This window comes from Ctenopharyngodon idella, chromosome 24, assembly GCF_019924925.1.
Source record: "Ctenopharyngodon idella isolate HZGC_01 chromosome 24, HZGC01, whole genome shotgun sequence".
NCBI classification, from domain to species: Eukaryota; Metazoa; Chordata; class Actinopteri; order Cypriniformes; family Xenocyprididae; genus Ctenopharyngodon; species Ctenopharyngodon idella.
Window position 1 is genome coordinate 15,816,205 of NC_067243.1, and position 17,595 is coordinate 15,833,799.

Sequence of the window (17,595 nt, forward strand, 5' to 3'; positions counted from 1 at the left end):
GCCTAGATGATTTAGGCAGCTTTAAAGGGATAGTTCACCCAAAAATGAAAATTTTGTCATCATTTACTCACCCATGTTGTTCCAAATCTGTATGAGTTTCTTTCTTCGGTTGAACACAAAAGAAGATATTTTAAAGAATGAGGGTAACCCGACAGTTGATTTGATTTGAGTAGTATTTTTTTCCTACTATGGAAGTCAATGGGTGCCATCAATTGGTTACCAACATACATTCTTTTGTGTTCAACAGAAGAAAGAAACTCATACAGATTTGGAACAACATGAGGGTGAGTAAATGATGACAGAATTTTCATTTTTGGGTGAACTATCCCTTTAAGGATGAATGAAAAATACATGTAGAGGCCTTACACCACTCAGACATATGTCTCACTTTTCTCTGATGTATTGTTTTGTTTTTGTCATTTAATGCCAAAGGATTATTAGATTAGATGCAGCTAAGTCAGTCTATTAGTGTTATTTCACACATCATCGTCTTTTGACTAATAATAATAAAAATTATTATTATACAAATTATTTATAATTTAATAATAATAATATCAAAATTATAATTAAATAATAAAATGACAGAGAGTACCATATCTATCTACGGGCCTAAAATTAACACAAGCCATTGTCGCCAATCGCCATATGTGAGTAAAAATTTGGCGTTGGTGACTATGTGAAACGGTGTCAATCTCTCAACAATGCAATGCTGTGAGAACATGAACGTAAACAAACGTGAACGACGCTGAATGTTGAATAAAATCATTATCTACCTATATAAAACCACTATCCATTGTAAAACCAGGAATAATTAAAAATTATTAAACAACAGTTGATTTAACAACAGTTAAATTACAAAACAGGTGAATATTCAAACATTCTCGTTAGTAATGATGCGTCGTATTTGCATCGCGACGCATTTTTTTTTTTTTTTTTTTTTGCTGTCGAGCGTGACATCACACAGCTGCATGGTCTTTTGGCCAATCACACGCAGGTAAACAGCGCCTAGTCTCGCATAGTTTTTAGCAGCCCTCCCTGTCTTAACTTTGCAGACAGGGCAGGTGGCAGCAGTTGTCATGGAGATAACTGCGGGCCTGGCGTCCGTTCCAGGGGTTGTTTCCATGGAGATCCCGCCCCGAGGTGCGCTGGCAGCGGTGGAGGAGGACGAGGACCGCGAGCAGTCGGGCACCGAAGAGCGGTTTCAGCATCCCGGCCATCTCCGCCGGCGCTGCCCGACCTCCAGCCAGGGAAACTTTTACATGCTCATCGTGATCGGAGAGATCGCGACAGAGCATCAGCTGCTCACCGCCAGACAGCACATAGAGCGCGGTGAGCCTTTGTTATTGAAAGCATGCCTCCTCTGCCACTAAATATGATTTTTCCAGATTTTTTCATAATTTTTTATATATAATTCTAGATTCTCATAGAGAATAAGGCCAGATAACAAGTATTTATTCTTATATTTATATTAATTAATTATGGGATATTATTAAAAAAAAAAAAAAAATGTCTTGCATGTAACTTCATTAAACGCAAGTTTACTGCTATATAGACTGCATACTGCGGTGGGCGTGTTCACGTAATCTTGGACGTTCAGTCAAAACGACGTTGCAAATACCAATTTCCAAATTATTTCCAAAAATATACCTCGCTAAATGTAACATAATTAAGGAACTGCCTTCTGTACTTCTTTTAAGCGTTATAATATCCGACGAAACCATTATTTCATACTAGTTACAGCAGCACACTGCGGCGACCTCGCGTGACTGCACTGAGCACTGCGCCATGAATTGTGCATTTTTAGATTAAATTGATGAAGCTGCAGTTTTTAAGGTATGTAAGGTCGGGGAGCTCATGATATTATTGCTGTTTAAATGTTGTTTATTTACCACTGTATTTTTGGACAGGTGTTTAAACTTATACCTACTATAGGGCTGTGATCAATATGACAGTAGGAGTGTCCCTAATGTTGTTTATCTTTTCAAATATAAACTAGCCAATGAAACAGCCTATTATTCAATAGAAGCATCTTCATGAACATTTAAGCTTACGTGTAATAAACAGACTGAAAATTGTAGCCCTTTAGCCCTTAACTTATTATATGATAGATATATATAGAGAGAGAGAAGTTTCAATTGAAATCACACTATATATATTATTTTAGAATTCTTAAAATGTCTTTGTTTCCAACGTTTCCAACCTTTTAGCTTGTCACAGCAATTTTGATCATTTTTACATGATTTTCAGAGTTTCAACTCTGATTTATTCATCTGTAATTAAATTCAAAGTGGCTGAAAAAAGTGCAGTACTCTGATTTAAAAGCAGCAAATAACATTTTAATTTTGGTGGGTTGAATTTTTTTTCCAAAGTGCACATATTATGTAACTATAGTTTACAGAAATTACATTAAATTTAAAAGTACAATGTTAAGTGTTTTCATCATATGGCAGAACTGTCTTCTACTGATTGCTGGTTATTTTATTATCGTAACACCTTTGCTTTAGTAATCTAAAATATGTTTTATTGTTTATCTGCCAACTGTTTTTGTCATAAAATATTGGTTTGCCGAATTAACTACTAGCATTTTTTCCAATGAAAATGAAGCTGAACTTTTGAGTTTAAAACTGCTCAAAAAGTCCACAAGTTGTATAAAGTAACAAATCAGAGCTACCAACTGAGAAACAACCAAATTATAACAATGTTCAGGGTCAACGATCGTAGACTTGATTACATTCAGTACATTTACAATCTTGCAGCATTCTCTAATGTTTGGACATCTAGAAACCTCCCATTCTTCCTAACAGACATTTAATCAGCAATTAGCATATCGATGAGAATAAAATCAATACTGTAAGGAATGTCGTGTTTCTATTGACTGTAAATCTTATTCTGAGAAAATAGAAGTGTCCGTTCATCTCTGCGGTCATTACCTGTTTTAAATCCCAATGACACAGCATTTCTGAGGACAAACACTGCAGTGTTTGCAACATTTAGTCTTCATCTACAAAGCAAAACAGAATGTGAGGAAAACAGTCCTTCATCTGTATGAAGAAGAGAGGAGGAAGGACACAGCCGAGGAGAGTTAAGAGGAATAGAAATTTCATTTCATTCCATAATTCTCCAATTTGGACTTTGAAGTTCAGTGCAGTAGGAGCTTAAGAGACATCTGAACTTTTGGGATCTTATGTAATACTCAATGAATATTCTGAGCACAACACACTGAATCTCATGTTAAGAACTATGTGGCAGATGTCTAAAGCCATATTAAAAATACAGGGTTGAAATGTTGAGTTTAAACCTGAATATAATTAATTTAAATATTTGAATTATTAATATTACAAGTACATTATTAATATTATATATATATATATATATATATATATATATATTTCTTGAACTCATCTTTTTACTCAAATTGTTATATATCATATTTAGTAATATAAAAATATTAAGTAATATAATAATTTGTAAATAATAAAATGGCATGATATACATAAGGAAGTTTAAGGACATTTATTTACATTTTTCAACTCACCTTACACAAATTGTTAATATAATATAATATAATGATTTGTAATGGAAAAAAAGAGAAAGTACGATATACTAAAGAAAGATATCAAATGAGGGTGTGGATGAACATTGCATACACATGTAATCTTTAAGTACTGTGCTCATATTAATCATGTCACATGTCTCTCTGTACCTGCAGGTATCCGTTCCTGGGACATCAATGTGTCAGAGTGTGACCTGGACCAACAACTACAGCTTTTCATAACCAGACATTCCGCACAGTTCTCAGCCGAGGTCAGAGGTCAGTCTGATTGAAAGGAGGGTGACATCTAGATCCTGTAGTAGTGTTGAATACAAATGAAGTCAGAAGTATATATGAAGATAAACTGTATAAAAAGATAGCTCAAAGCTAAGTAAACAATTACATGGTTAAAGGGATAGTTCACCCAAAAATGAAAATTCATTTACTCTCACTCAAGTTGTTATAAACCTGTATGAATTTCTTTGTTCTGCTGTACACAATGGAAGATATTTGGAAGAATGTTTGTAACCAAGCAGATCTTGCCCCCGATTGACTGCCATAGTATTTTCTTCCCCTACTATGGTAGAAAATGGGGGGCGAGATCTACTTGGTTACAAACATTCTTCCAAAAATCTTCCTTTGTGTACAGCAGAACAAAGAAATTTATACAGGTTTGGAACAACTTGAGAGTAAATGATGACAGATTTTTTATTTTTGGGTGAACTATCCCTTTAAGACATACATTTTCCATTCATTTATGCCACACATAAATAAATATTTTCAAAGAAAAGCTACTCATACATATACTGCCAGCCCAAGGTCACACTGCAGTGTTCTTGCTTACAGCAAGCTCACAGATAACATGCACAGCATGCAGCCAATGCAGTGCTGAGAATCTCTCCACGGACTCCAGCATGTGTGTTTGCACGAGTGCTGCCTCCACTGTACTGCCTGGCACAGTGCTAATCAAAGAGCTGTGTCAGGAGGAGGGGAGCTGCAGAGCCAGTGCTTGACTGCTGCAGTGTGTGTGTGGGGTGGGACGGCCCTTGAACTGTGTAGTAACTTGAGCTGAGGCACAATCATAAGCCTGAAATGTGCCTCGGATGGTATAAAAGTGATAAAAGGCTAGCATGATATTCATTTCCTAACTGCTGAGAAAGTGCTTTACTTACCATTATAAACCTTAATCTGCTGTTGGAGGGGGTGGAGACAAATTTCATGTCAATGGCAATATAATTTAGCAATATCACAAGACCAAAAGTGCTTTTGTTTTCCGAATATATAGGCACGTAATCACAGTCGATATTCAATAAATAATAATAAGAGTGTGCTGCAGGAATGATGTTTTTCTGTAGGCCAAAACGGGGAAAACGAGTTAGCATTTTAGTTAGCATGAGTTTGCATTTCTGGTTCCATTGTCCTGAAGTCAATGGGTTTTTGGTTAAATGCCTGAAATAAGGTCGGTGGTGAACACAAGCTTTAGATGTTCAAAATAAAGCTCCAAAAGAACTGTTGCGCTTCCCCTATAGCAAAACACAACATTTCTGAATTCCTGAATGAATCTGTGTTTTTGAATAAATCAGTTGAGTGAATGATTCAATGACTTGCTCATACAGACTTGTGCTGCGTCCCAATTCGCCTACTTATACTACGCCCCAAAAGTATGTACTCTTTTTGTGAAGAAACGGTACATACTTTTGAGTGTATATCAAAAGAGTACACAAGCTTTGGGACATACTATCACGTCATACAATTGCGCCTTAAACGGTTGCTCTCTGACGCATCCTGTCACCGTAAACTGGCCTGTCAATCACCTTGTCACAATTAAAATCCTCCACATTTAATTTAATTTAATTTCCTACCATATCGGAGAGAAATGCAGTAGCACGTTGATCTGCCAGCCGCGTGCCTTTCACGTGGAGAACTCTCCTCATATTAATGCATAACGATGCGTTTAAAAGTTAATGGCCAAATGGATCTTTATAAAAGTCCACTTTGTTATTGCAGATGAAATATAACACGGATAACATGGAATAAATATTTTTTATCAGGTTAAACTGATTATTAGTCACTCAAACCTTTATCTAAACCTCTCACCGTTGGTTGCACATATCCGCCATGTTTTGTAGTTTTTTTAACACTTTTTACTCGTGTTTGTAGTTCTGAACCGAGTCCTCATCCAAAGCGCAATGGGTTGTGGGCAATATTAGCCTTTAGAGTGTATACGGATACACACTTTGGAAATCCACCATAAATAGTAGACCATACGGGGACTTTTGACATACTCTTTTCAACATACTATGCTTTGGGACACACTTATTCTAATCTCACATACTATTTAGGATGGATAGTATGGACATTTGGATGCAGGGTGATTTTGTTCCTGAATGAATCAGTGTTTGAACGAATCACTTCTATGATTCACTCACAAAGACAGTCATTTGTTGCCACTTATTGCTGTGACAATATTTTGCAGTATGTTTTCTAAGGTGTTCTGAGTTTTTAAAGCATTTTTTCCCCCTTCATTTTATTGCAAGCTTGGCAAAAATCTTAAGTCTGACAGCCTAGAATATTAATAGCACACTTCTTCTCCTCAGTAAGCAACACTATCTAAGGAAGATGCATGTCTGTAGCACAGTATGTGAATTAAGTGCCAAAGTTAAATGCTTACTAGGTTTAGAACAATAGAACACCACTAATAAACTGCAATGGCAAAAAAATGGATCAAATAGTGCCTGGGAGGTGGAGAGATGCCCTCTGACCCTGCTGAAGGGCGTGATGTGTGCTTAGATTAGATTGTGATGACTGGTCTGTGGGGTGATATAAGGTTAACACCCACTAAAGGTTGATGTCTCAGATTGTGCTTTTCTGTGGCTCTAGGCCTGTCAGACACAAGGCTCCCGGGCTGATGGTGCAAATGAGACCACAGTATTGATTCTACCCTATCATATTCAGCATGCACCTTAGCATAGATCAATGACATTCAAGCTAATGGGAGTTCAGTGGCTGTCCTAGGTCACAAATAGATTTGTTTCTATTCTGATTGGGAACAAAATGGAAAATAAAGTATTGGCTAAATTAATTGCTTTGTCTAGGACTGATGGATATTTTGTGATTTTTTCGGTCATATAAGGACTTGAAGTTGAATTGTCTGTATTTTTTATTATTAAGGATATAATTCATGTTTTTCAGTTGTGTACTCAGTCCTTTCCCATCTTCTTCATAAATATAAACTGATGAGCTGCTGCCATCTAATGGATATCGTAAGTAATGCAGAACAATGTCAAAACAGGTGTGTGTGTACATATATATAAATATATATATATTTGCATTGTTCTGTTGTTCTGCATTACTTACATATATATATGTCAATGACGTGATGGGACATTTTTTTGTCCAAAGGCCTTAATAATAATAAAAAACAAAGATATGACATCCAAAGTATGTAAGGTAGTACAACTAGATCTCTTTTATTGAATCCAAAAGGTTTTAATTATATTTTGCTACATAAAAAGGTATTTTAAAGATTTTGAAGTGTCAAAAGGTCATTCGGTTTAACCGTCCAAAGGCCAATACAGCCATTTCATTTGTGATTAAAACATCTTAAAATGTAATAAATGTATATATTTTTTATTCTGGCATGATTTTATATCATCATATATCAACATAGTGCAAAATGGTATTAAAATTATTTGTAGAAGTCGTTGCTTTGTTATGAGAAAGAATGTCCAGAAAAATGAATTTCATTGATGTCATTCGGAGTAACCAATATAAAGAGACCATTTTGGATCAAGTCATGCGGTCAGTATCATGTGACAGGATGTGACATCATTCAGACACCTGCAAAGGACCACATGGTCATGAAGCAAAGTAACTAACTCTCTTTTAACTATTTGAAAAATTCATGTTTTCACTTCCTCATATGCATGTCCTAAAACATCAGGTCATTCGGTACAACCGCTACAAAACATGGAAAATGTTGTAATATTTTATAAACTTGTACTAAATATAAAATGTTTAATTGTCATTTTGCTAGCTAGCTAGATATCAGTCTGCTAGCACTGTTTGAAAATATCGTCATTCGGTATAACCGAAGTTTAGGTTAAACTGAATGACTTTTTTTTTGACAAATTTTGTCAATCTTGTAAAAAATGACAAAAGCAGTGTTAATTGATTATAAAAACCACATAATCTCATTGTTAACACTTAATAAAACTTCAAAATTAATTATATCTCCATTATGTTTTTTACACTTTTAAAAACCTTATTAGTCAATGACCCATACATATATATATATATATATATATATATATATATAATATGTGTGCATACATGTATGTATTTCCAGACTCTCCATCCACATTTTCTCATTCTCATCTGTTTTGGTAAGTACTGTGTGCCTGTTTTATGCCTGATTATATCCTCACAGCCTGAGGTCTGATGTGCACTCAGAGTTACTCAGCAGTCTGAAGCCATTTGAGAACTACAGGTGGCTAAAAGATTCTGCTGTGTCATTCTTATTATGCAGCAAATTTTTTTGGCCCATCATATTATATCTTAATATACTGGATAAAAGATTAATCACACTAATATTAAAGATGGAAATAATATTGGTCAGGTATTGAGTTATATACATTACCATTTAAAAGTTTGGGCTCAGTATGAGTTTGAGGTTTTCACACAAATATTAAGCAAATGTTTAAGAAATGTTTTTCAAATGTAAAAAATGGTTAAAGTGAAGTAACTGTAAATCCCTCACCATATATATATATATATATATATATATATATGTATATATATATATATATATGAAGACTTCAGATGCAAAAGCCTCTAAGTGGCGTTTGCAATTTTCTTCTAAAATTAGCATTTTTATCAAGCTCGTATGTTTATGTGAATATACCTAATTATATGAAAATGACCTATTAATTGCCATTAAAATGAACATAAACATAAAAATGCTCATTTTAGAAGAAAATTTCAGATGGCACTTAGAGACTTTTGCATCTGAAGTCTTCATATATATATATGTTTATATAAAATGTATTCATATGTATGTATATATTACACATACACACATATATTATTTGTGTATATGTCTTACCTGTTAGAGTCCATCTATTTAATTGTCTTGTCATTGGTGTTAAGTAGGGTGAATTCAGGGTGATTGGGACACATTTTGTCTTCCAATCAACCTGAATTCCTGAATTCACCCTATCTGAGCTTAACCAGAGCATATTATTAAATCCTGTTATGTCTTTTTATAGAAATACTTCGCTTACAACACAATTATAGTCATATTTTAAAAGTTAGAGTTCAAAGGTTCTGCGTAACCGGATTGATCCCTTCAATGTCTGGCAGAAACAAGAAAATGAGGCATCAACAGATTATATAAAAGTGAAAACATCAGCAGGTATAACTTAAGGCCCCTCCGTCTCACAGCAGGAATGACCTCGATTAGACAGAGCCTCGGTGTCTTGAGGTTTAGCTTCTAAAACGGCGGCTGATGGGGAGGTTCAGGGCGAGGAAACGGCATGATCAGTGTTTTCATTTTTACTGAGTCACTCAACCTCCTCCTCTCGTCTTCTACTATGTTTCCATGGTGACCTGCATCTTGGCATGAGTCAAGGTGAGCGCCGATGTGAGGGGCTAATGAGTGTGCTTTGTGAGGAGAGAAGTACTAATTGCACAAATGCATAAGCAACAACTCTTGTTCCCCTATTTATATGACACTATATGGATTTATGATATCTAATGTATTTTGAGAAATGACATAAGCAGTAAATTTAAAGTAATTGTTTTTACTGTGAATAATATCAGATTCTGACATAATTGGTTTCTATTAAACTATGACCACGACTGCATTAGCTGCTGACAGGCTTCATCCCCTTGAATATCCTATTATAGAGACCAAATGAGACGTTTCAACTACCGTTGTGCTCTATGAGTCAGTGGTTAAGACTGATTGTCTGCAGGCAGGAAAGTAATGGTCTGGAGAAGAATTTTCTGATATTTCTGGTCCCTTCTGATTCACAAGTTCCCGTTAGACTCTCTCACAAAGTCTAGAATACCTGGAGAAAGCTGTCCGTTAGCTTTCCTTTTCATGGCATCGTAGTCAAGTAACCAGCCAAACCTTGACCTTATCTATCACTTCTGTGAATGTCCTGGTTAACAGCACCTAGCTGGCACTATATCCAGAATGTGACCCAGACATTCCCTCTCATGGTGTCTGACTCTATTATCAGTGATGTCTTTGCTAGTTTGTATGTCTCCCGTGAGTCGGAAACCCCCAAAGCAGTTCTTTACAACCCAAAACACTTTTAAAGAGTGTTATGCTTATGTTGCTGATGTAAAGTTGGCATGCATAGACAAAATCTTTACTTTCATGGTTTAAAAGGAGAAAAAAGGAGTCATTTTCTGTAAGAGTGTCACTGTGAGTGCAACAAGGTCCTCGATGTACAAGTCTCTGTACTCTTTCCTTTTCCTCCCAGGATACACACAAAGGAAATTGGTACTCTAGAGCTGAAGCTTCAAGCAGGACCTATTTATAATACAAGCACTGAGCCATAATTATGAATTTCACTGATGCTGAGGGGGAAGTGAACGATCACATGACTTTCAGACAGACCGATAATTAAGGCCCCGAGCCAAAACTTCGTACCTCTGAAAATTTTAAAAGCACTTTATAAAGTCTAAACTGCTCAGGAAAGGGCTGCTGCTCTTGACTCACAAAAAAAACAAACAAAAAAAAAAAACAGACATACATTGTGACCTTGAGAGAATGGGGTAATTCACCAAATATTATTCAGCTCTGAAAATAAATTTATCCAGTTCTGGTCTGTACAAAATTTGTAAGCGCTGGACAAACACAATCCCCCTCAGTTGTTTGAGCAATCTTCAGCGAGCTTTTGTTTTTGACTAAAACAAAAGGCCAGTGAGACGTTCAGTGCTCCGCACAGGCACTGAAATTACGAAAAAATCAAACACTCAAGTTGATTAGACAGATTTTGATTTTAGTTTTGGCTCTGACACATTTTGACTATGCAGTTTTAAGCATTTTTTAATATTTTAGTTCATGAATGTCACCACGATCATGTTTCAGAGGGATTTCCTGTGAAAATGTTTACAATGTGCTGGCCATAGAGAGGACTGTAATACATTATGGATGAACAGCAAACAGTAAGTGAAGTGAGCAGGTACTGATACAATGAAAAAAAAAGGACTTTCACAGAATTACTGCTTTGTTACTAACCTTGACTTTGGAAATAATCACTTGTTTTGGTTAATATGGAAGTGTGAAAAATTCTTTCAGATTATATATCATAGGCTACTACACTACCTTTCTAAAGTTTTGTAAATATTAATACTTTTGAGTTTTAAGATATTTATACTTGGATTCAGCAAGGTGTCACGTATAGGGTGGTTGTAATGAGCAAACAAACAGTCTTTAATAATAAATCCAAATGGAATCACACAGAAGAATCACAAGAAATAAATGATGTTTTATTAACAAAGTTCGGGAGGAGCATGTTCAAATGATCTACCAAATCAGCATAAGAGGAGGCCTATAAATACAAAGGCGACTCACTTATGTTCCTCGACAGTTTTTTCTGCATCCCTCCACCATCCCGTCTCCTCACACTTGCCTGGTTACTATCCTAACCAAAGATACAGGGGAGTACTCTGTGTTCGGGCGTCATTCCGAGCTCGGAGCCCTCCCCCGGACAGCACACCAAATACGCATACTCCTTTACTCTATCTAATGATTTGTAAGTCTGAACTCGTGAATAGTGTAAACAACAAAGTAAACTGAAACAACACGGAAGCATGAATAGAGGAAACTAATAGTTTAAATACACAGACAGAGTAATCAACAGAACTAAGAACAGGTAAGCAACTAATGAGTAACCATGAAAACAAACCAGAACAGGGAACAGAATGAAAACAAACCTAAAACAGAACTAGAATGTAACGTGTCATGGTGCAGGCAGAACGATGACTAACCAAGGCGGAGCCGGAGGGACGAGAAAGCCCGGTGGAGCTATAAGGATGACGGCCCCAGGTGAAGCCGACTGGTCGGTGAGCTGAGGTGGAGTGATGAGCACAGCATCTTGAGAAGGAGCCAGGGGATTCCCTTGCCAATGTGGAGCTGGAGAACGGAAGACCTGAGGCAGATCCATGCATCAGGGTGTAGTCAACAGAGGGGAAGCCGAGGGACTGAAGGGAACCAGTGAAAGCGGGGCTTAAGGACTGGCTGTCTTTGGTAGAGGAGGTGGGAGAGGGAGGCTGGGTGGGACCATTGGAGAATCAGGAGCTGGGCAGGACTAGCGGAGATGCAGGAGATCTTGGAGCTGGGCTGGACCAGTGGAGACGGGCCATATGCAGCTCACCCTTAGTGGCGGGAGTGTGGGCGGGGCTCCATTCCATGCCCTCGTACTCCACTAGCACACCCACTGGGACAGACGATGTTGCCGGCTCACACACTTGGCCAGACTTTCCGCCAGGCTCGTTCTCCGGGACAATGGTATGCTCTGGCGTCAGCTCTGGCGTAGGCATCGCGGCAGGCTCGTGCTCCTTGGCTGTGGTGGGCTCTGGCATAGGCTCCTTGCAGGGTGTGGGAGGTGACTGGCTGGGCTTTGGGTCCGGAGTGAGGCTGGTGATGTCCTCCTCAGTGGGGCAGATGGTGAACGCCGATTCGTTGTTCCCCCGAGGACCATCACTGGACAGGCGTGCCTTGGATTGCTCACTGAGGCTGGTGTAATAGAAAACACAAAGCAAGCGATTTGGGTATTGGGTGAGGCACACCAGATCTAGGAAGTCCTTGGTTTTGGCCTTGAGGTTACAATGCTCCTGCTCTAGGCAGAGCAGGCGGACTGCTGGAAAGTCCTTTTCTTTTGTTTTGTTTCCGTGTTCTGTCACGTATACTGTGGTTGTAATGAGCGCATAATGACTAAGAAGCACAAACAAACAGTCTTTAATAATAAATCCAAAGGGAAACATGCCAGAGAATCACAAAGTGTAATAGTATAAACAACCACGTAAACTGAAACGACACGGAACCATGAACAGAGGAAACTAAGGGTTTAAATAGACAGAGTAATCAACAGAACTAAGAACAGGTGAGGAACTAATGAGTAACCATGGAAACAAACTAGCAGAACGAACTCAGGCAAACCAGAACAGGGAACGGAATGAAATCAAAACCAAAACAGAACTAGAACATAACAACAAGGATGCATTAATTTGATTAAAAGTGACAGTAAGTATAATGTTACAAAATTTTTTTTTATCATAATAAAATGATTTCTGAAGGATCCTGTGACAATGAAGACTGGAGTAATAATGCTGAAAATTCAGCTTTACCATCCCCGGAATAAATTATATCTTACAATACAGGATAATAACAGAAAACAGTTCTTTTAAATTGTAATAATATTTCACAATATTACTGTTTTTACTGTATTTTTGATCAAATAATTGCAGCCTTGGTGAGTATAAGAGACTTCTTGCAAAAATATTAAAAAATGTACTGACCTCAAACTTTTGAACAGTATAGTGTATATCCTATATTAAAATTACTGACAAGTTTTTTTCTTCTCTAAAAAGACGCAATATTATAGTGTTTGAGAGTCGTTCATTCATGCAATTTGTGCTGACATCCTAAACAGTAGAGAGAGGTCAGACATGCATAATTGAGGCTGCTCAATAATTTATGATTTGGATATTGACAACACTGCAGATTCTGTTTGAGTCAAAGCACTTAAACCATAACGTAAAAATGACCTGGCACTGATTTTAGCATACTTCGTCTATATGATGTTTTTAATAAATCATTAGATGGATGCACTGGTTATGACAGTAAGTTTCCCAGTGCATTTTAAGGTAGGAAACGACATGATTCGTTAATTAATTGCATGAATAAATAAAATACACAGAGAAAAAGAGGGAGGAAATCATTTATTTCACAATCACTACCCATATGAATTAAGACAGTGAAACTTCGTAAATTGAGTCTTTGCTGATTATCTGTGCTGATTTAACTATGAATTATGCCTGAAAACCAGATCAGAATATATCAGAGATTGTTCCACAGAGAGGAAATTGAAAATATGGCCTGTCTAACAGAATGGGCACAGAAAAAAAAACTGCACCAAAATTCAGTTCTCTTATGCCATAAAGCCTCACACACATCAGTGCCTGCAGCAAACTTATTCAGGTCAAGCACCAAAAAAAAAATGATAATGTGACATTTTTAAGGCTGAAAAACATGAGAGCTTAGTTAAAGAGAATAGGCTACATTTTAATTTCATGTTGACTTGAGAGAAAAATAATTGGTGATTTTGGTCTTTTGGCAAATCTTCTTGACCTAAAAATGAACAGATGTGCCACTTGAGAAGGGGTAATTGGAACCATTCCAGATTGTTAACAGTGCAATTTTTGCTAATTACAAAAGTTTCACACATGAAAAATGCACAGAAATGTTGAGAAAAATCTACTCTACTCTATCAGGGGCCATTCACACAGAACGTGTTTTGCATTGTAAAACACAAGGTGGAGTAGGAAAAAATGCAAGGTCTTGAACTTTGAACACCACGTTTTTAGAATGTCTTGTCATGATGCTGATAAATACGTGAGCGCAACGGTCAAAGACGTCCGTCTAGCGCACATTTACATAGAAAAACAATGGAAAAACAACTAGAAAAAGCTGTTTTAGGGGCCGTTCACACAGAACACATTTTTGGGGTTAAAATGCGAGACGCAGGGCAATGTAACAAAAAAAAACAAAAAAAAAAAACAAGTTCAACTTTTAAAAGTTAACCTTCTTTTAACTTGACCGTGGCATTTTTTAGAAAACTGTGTCGTGCGAAATGCTGCAAAAGACACTAGATGTGAGCGCAATGGTCAAACACATCTATTTAGCTCATGTTGTTTACATAGAAAAAACAAAAGAAAAGCAGCGCAATGGAAAGAAAAAACATGTTCTGTGTGAACGACCCCTTATTCTACATGGAGTGGGCCGTCGCCTCAAGGATGCCATATTTACATCACATGACTGGGTGTGTGATGCAGCTAACAAAGTTTCATTTATATTGCAATTTCAGGCTTTATATAGAACTTGCGTGAGGCTGGTGCAATGCAGCAGCCAGAACGGACCACCGATAAAACAAAGAAAATCAGTGAGATTGAACCCGACAAATGCATGATAAGGAACAAAACAAAAGATACACAGCTAAATTTCATGACAAAGCATCCATGCCAATGGAGTATAAAACCCCACTGTGCTACTGGGATGAATAAGTACCACCTACAATAAACGTAAGCAAAAACTCACCAGTATATGTTCATTGTTCATCATGTTTATTAGTCACTTATTTGGTTTTCCTCAAACCAAGTAAGTGACTAATATAAGTTTGAATGTCAGATGTTTATAATCGGCTTACAGGTATAATGGCATATAATACATGACAGACGTATATAATATAATATAATATAATATAATATAATATAATATAATATAATATAATATAATATAAGACATGAAAGGGTTACTTGTGGTGCATTGAAAGTCACTAACTCCCCCCACCCCCCCTCCCCGCCTGCCCCTCATCTTCAGACAGTAGCTGCATCTGTAGTTTAATTGGCGGGTGGCTGCAGCCAGAGTTGCTGCAACCATCCTGCTCTGCTCGAGAACCCAAATCTGCCAACCTCACACGCTCCCCGGCCCCTCCCACACACACAGCAGTGACTGCGCTCCAGAACACCCATCAGTCGCGAGACACACGACGCACTGTTAAAGTGGCCCGCATCAGCATACGGTATGTATCACTTTCTGTTATGGAGACTACTGAGACAGCGTTCTAGCATGCGATGCGGTGACTGGCGTGACTTTTACGCAGTGTCGCAGTGGTCGGGACAAAGAGTGCAGCTAAAAACAGCCAGTGACACTTTGCTTGAAATACTGACGTCGCCGAGGTTGCGTATCCTTATTTGACCGCATATTTGTATTCTTCTTGACATTATTTATGACTTTGATCGGGGCTTATGGCGCTCGCGACATACGCATAATGATGCGTTTTTGCCGCGTTCCGTGACGACGAAAGAATTAGGTAATTAAACACCCAGACAGTCGTTTAAATCTACCTGGAATTGCGACATATGTCTGGGGACAGTGTGTACGATGAACGCCTTCCTGTGCTTTATCCAAACTAACTGGATTAATTTAAGGTGATGAACGGTTTGTGGAGAGCTCGCGCGGACAGACTAAGTTTGTTGCCTTAAAGATTTGGTTTATTAGGCTGTTTAACAGGTGAAATTATGTGTGTATTTGACAGTTGCTATTTAAAGTTGTTTTGATTTTTATTATTTTTGTGCAAAATGATCACCTCAAGTGATTTTTTGCAGCATGACGCACTTCTGCGTATTTTAGGTAGGCTGTGTTAAGATGCTAAACGTGTAAGTCTTTGTCTATGAATATATTATGCTTAAAAGTTTTGAGGCGTAATCTTAAATATTAATGTTGGAGTTAGGGAAATTATTTGAACGACTGCAGTTCATTAACGATTCTTTTACTACTTTTGTGGAAGAAATATTTGGACAAAAGAAATGTAATTATTATTGCTGCCGTCAGATGTTTAAAATGAAATGAGATCGTAATTATGCGAAAGATTTGTTTACATAATTTGTTTTTTTACTGATTTTTCAGAGATATTTGAAAAATATCAAAATATTTTTCCTAACTAGCCTATATATTTCATAAAAAACGAAAATAGCCTACCAGAAATAGTTCATTCCAAAAATACCACAGATTGCAATAAAACAGGCAATAAATGAACTGTTTTCATTTCAAGTCTCATTAGCCCTACTGTAAATATAACACAACACTGTTATTAGTCATGATGACAATATCTAGTTACAAAAAAAAAAAAAAAAAAAAATGCGGTTCATTAATGAGTCATATGAATAATTTAAAGAGCCGGTGTTGTGCCAAATTCTGACCCCCTGCCAGATTATTACCCCTCCAAGCCCCTAGTATAGGTAGGTTTAGGATTAGGTGTTGGGTTAAGTTAGGATAAGGCAATCGGGTAGTGGCTTCAACGAGGGGGGTACAAATTTGGCAGGGAGGCCAAATTAGGCACAACACCTGTTCGTAAGAACTGCTGTATGTTTTGATTAACTAAAAAAGTATCTAGTCATTCGTTCTGGGATCTGGCTACACTATTCACACAGTATGTTTTGTGCTTTATGTTTTTGATTGAATAAAAAGAACAGACTTAAAAGACTTATTCATTCGACAATTGGAATACATTTAAAATGAAAATAATGATAAATAATATTGGCTCTATTTCAAAATCTAGTAAGCTTCCTTCCTAGACAGCGTTCCACACACCTCATGATGCCCAAAAATGCCGATACACAGTCATCTTTACTGGAATACATACACCCCCCCCCCCCCCCCCAAAAAAAAAATCTTGTTACATTTATAAGCTATTATCAATCCTAACACCGAGCTTAGGCTATGATGCCCGAAAATGCTGTCTAGCTTATCAGTAGGTTTTGAGACACAGCCACTGATTTGTTTGCCGCTCCGTGACTCAGCGTTGCTGTCTGTGACTCTTTCTCTCCTTCCCTCTTTCTCTTTCGTTCGGTTTGCAATACGTTTGCACATCTGGTCGCTTAAGGACCATTCATGAAAAATAATGACTAAATAGATGACTCGTTCTGTGTTTGAATATCATTGTGGAGGCTAATTAAACTCACAAAATGACTCTGCCTCATTCGGCACAGCTGAATCTACTGTAATAATATATTCTGCTCTTGATGAAATTATCTGTATCGTAGGAGTACAAAACAACATCAGTGAACTAAATTAGACCTGCTTGAACTAAAAGTAATCTAACTGATTCGATGAAGAGTTGATAGTCTAAATCCATGTTTGCTTGTGAGGAGAGACTGGAGACTATTTTAAACACATCTCACAGTTCGGAAATGATTCAGTCGTTCCTTGGTTCTCTTTTCTGGCACAGCTGTTTGGGTGGGATTCTTGGTCTAACAGCATTAGCTGC

General features: G+C 37.2%; 1 protein-coding gene across 2 annotated transcripts in view; it reads left to right on the forward strand.

Moving 5' to 3' along the window:
• The first annotated feature begins 1,058 nt into the window (after positions 1 to 1,058).
• Positions 1,059 to 17,595, forward strand: part of map1ab (microtubule-associated protein 1Ab) — a 42,195-nt gene continuing 25,658 nt past the window's right edge. The window contains exons 1-2 of one of the 2 annotated variants that reach the window (XM_051883155.1): positions 1,059 to 1,329; positions 3,710 to 3,811. In XM_051883155.1, the coding sequence (XP_051739115.1) occupies positions 1,077 to 1,329; positions 3,710 to 3,811 (355 nt within the window). In that variant the 5' untranslated portion in view covers positions 1,059 to 1,076. Of the gene's footprint in view, positions 1,330 to 3,709; positions 3,812 to 15,292; positions 15,349 to 17,595 lie in introns of those variants that run through there. The other variant, XM_051883156.1, reaches the window with a different exon arrangement.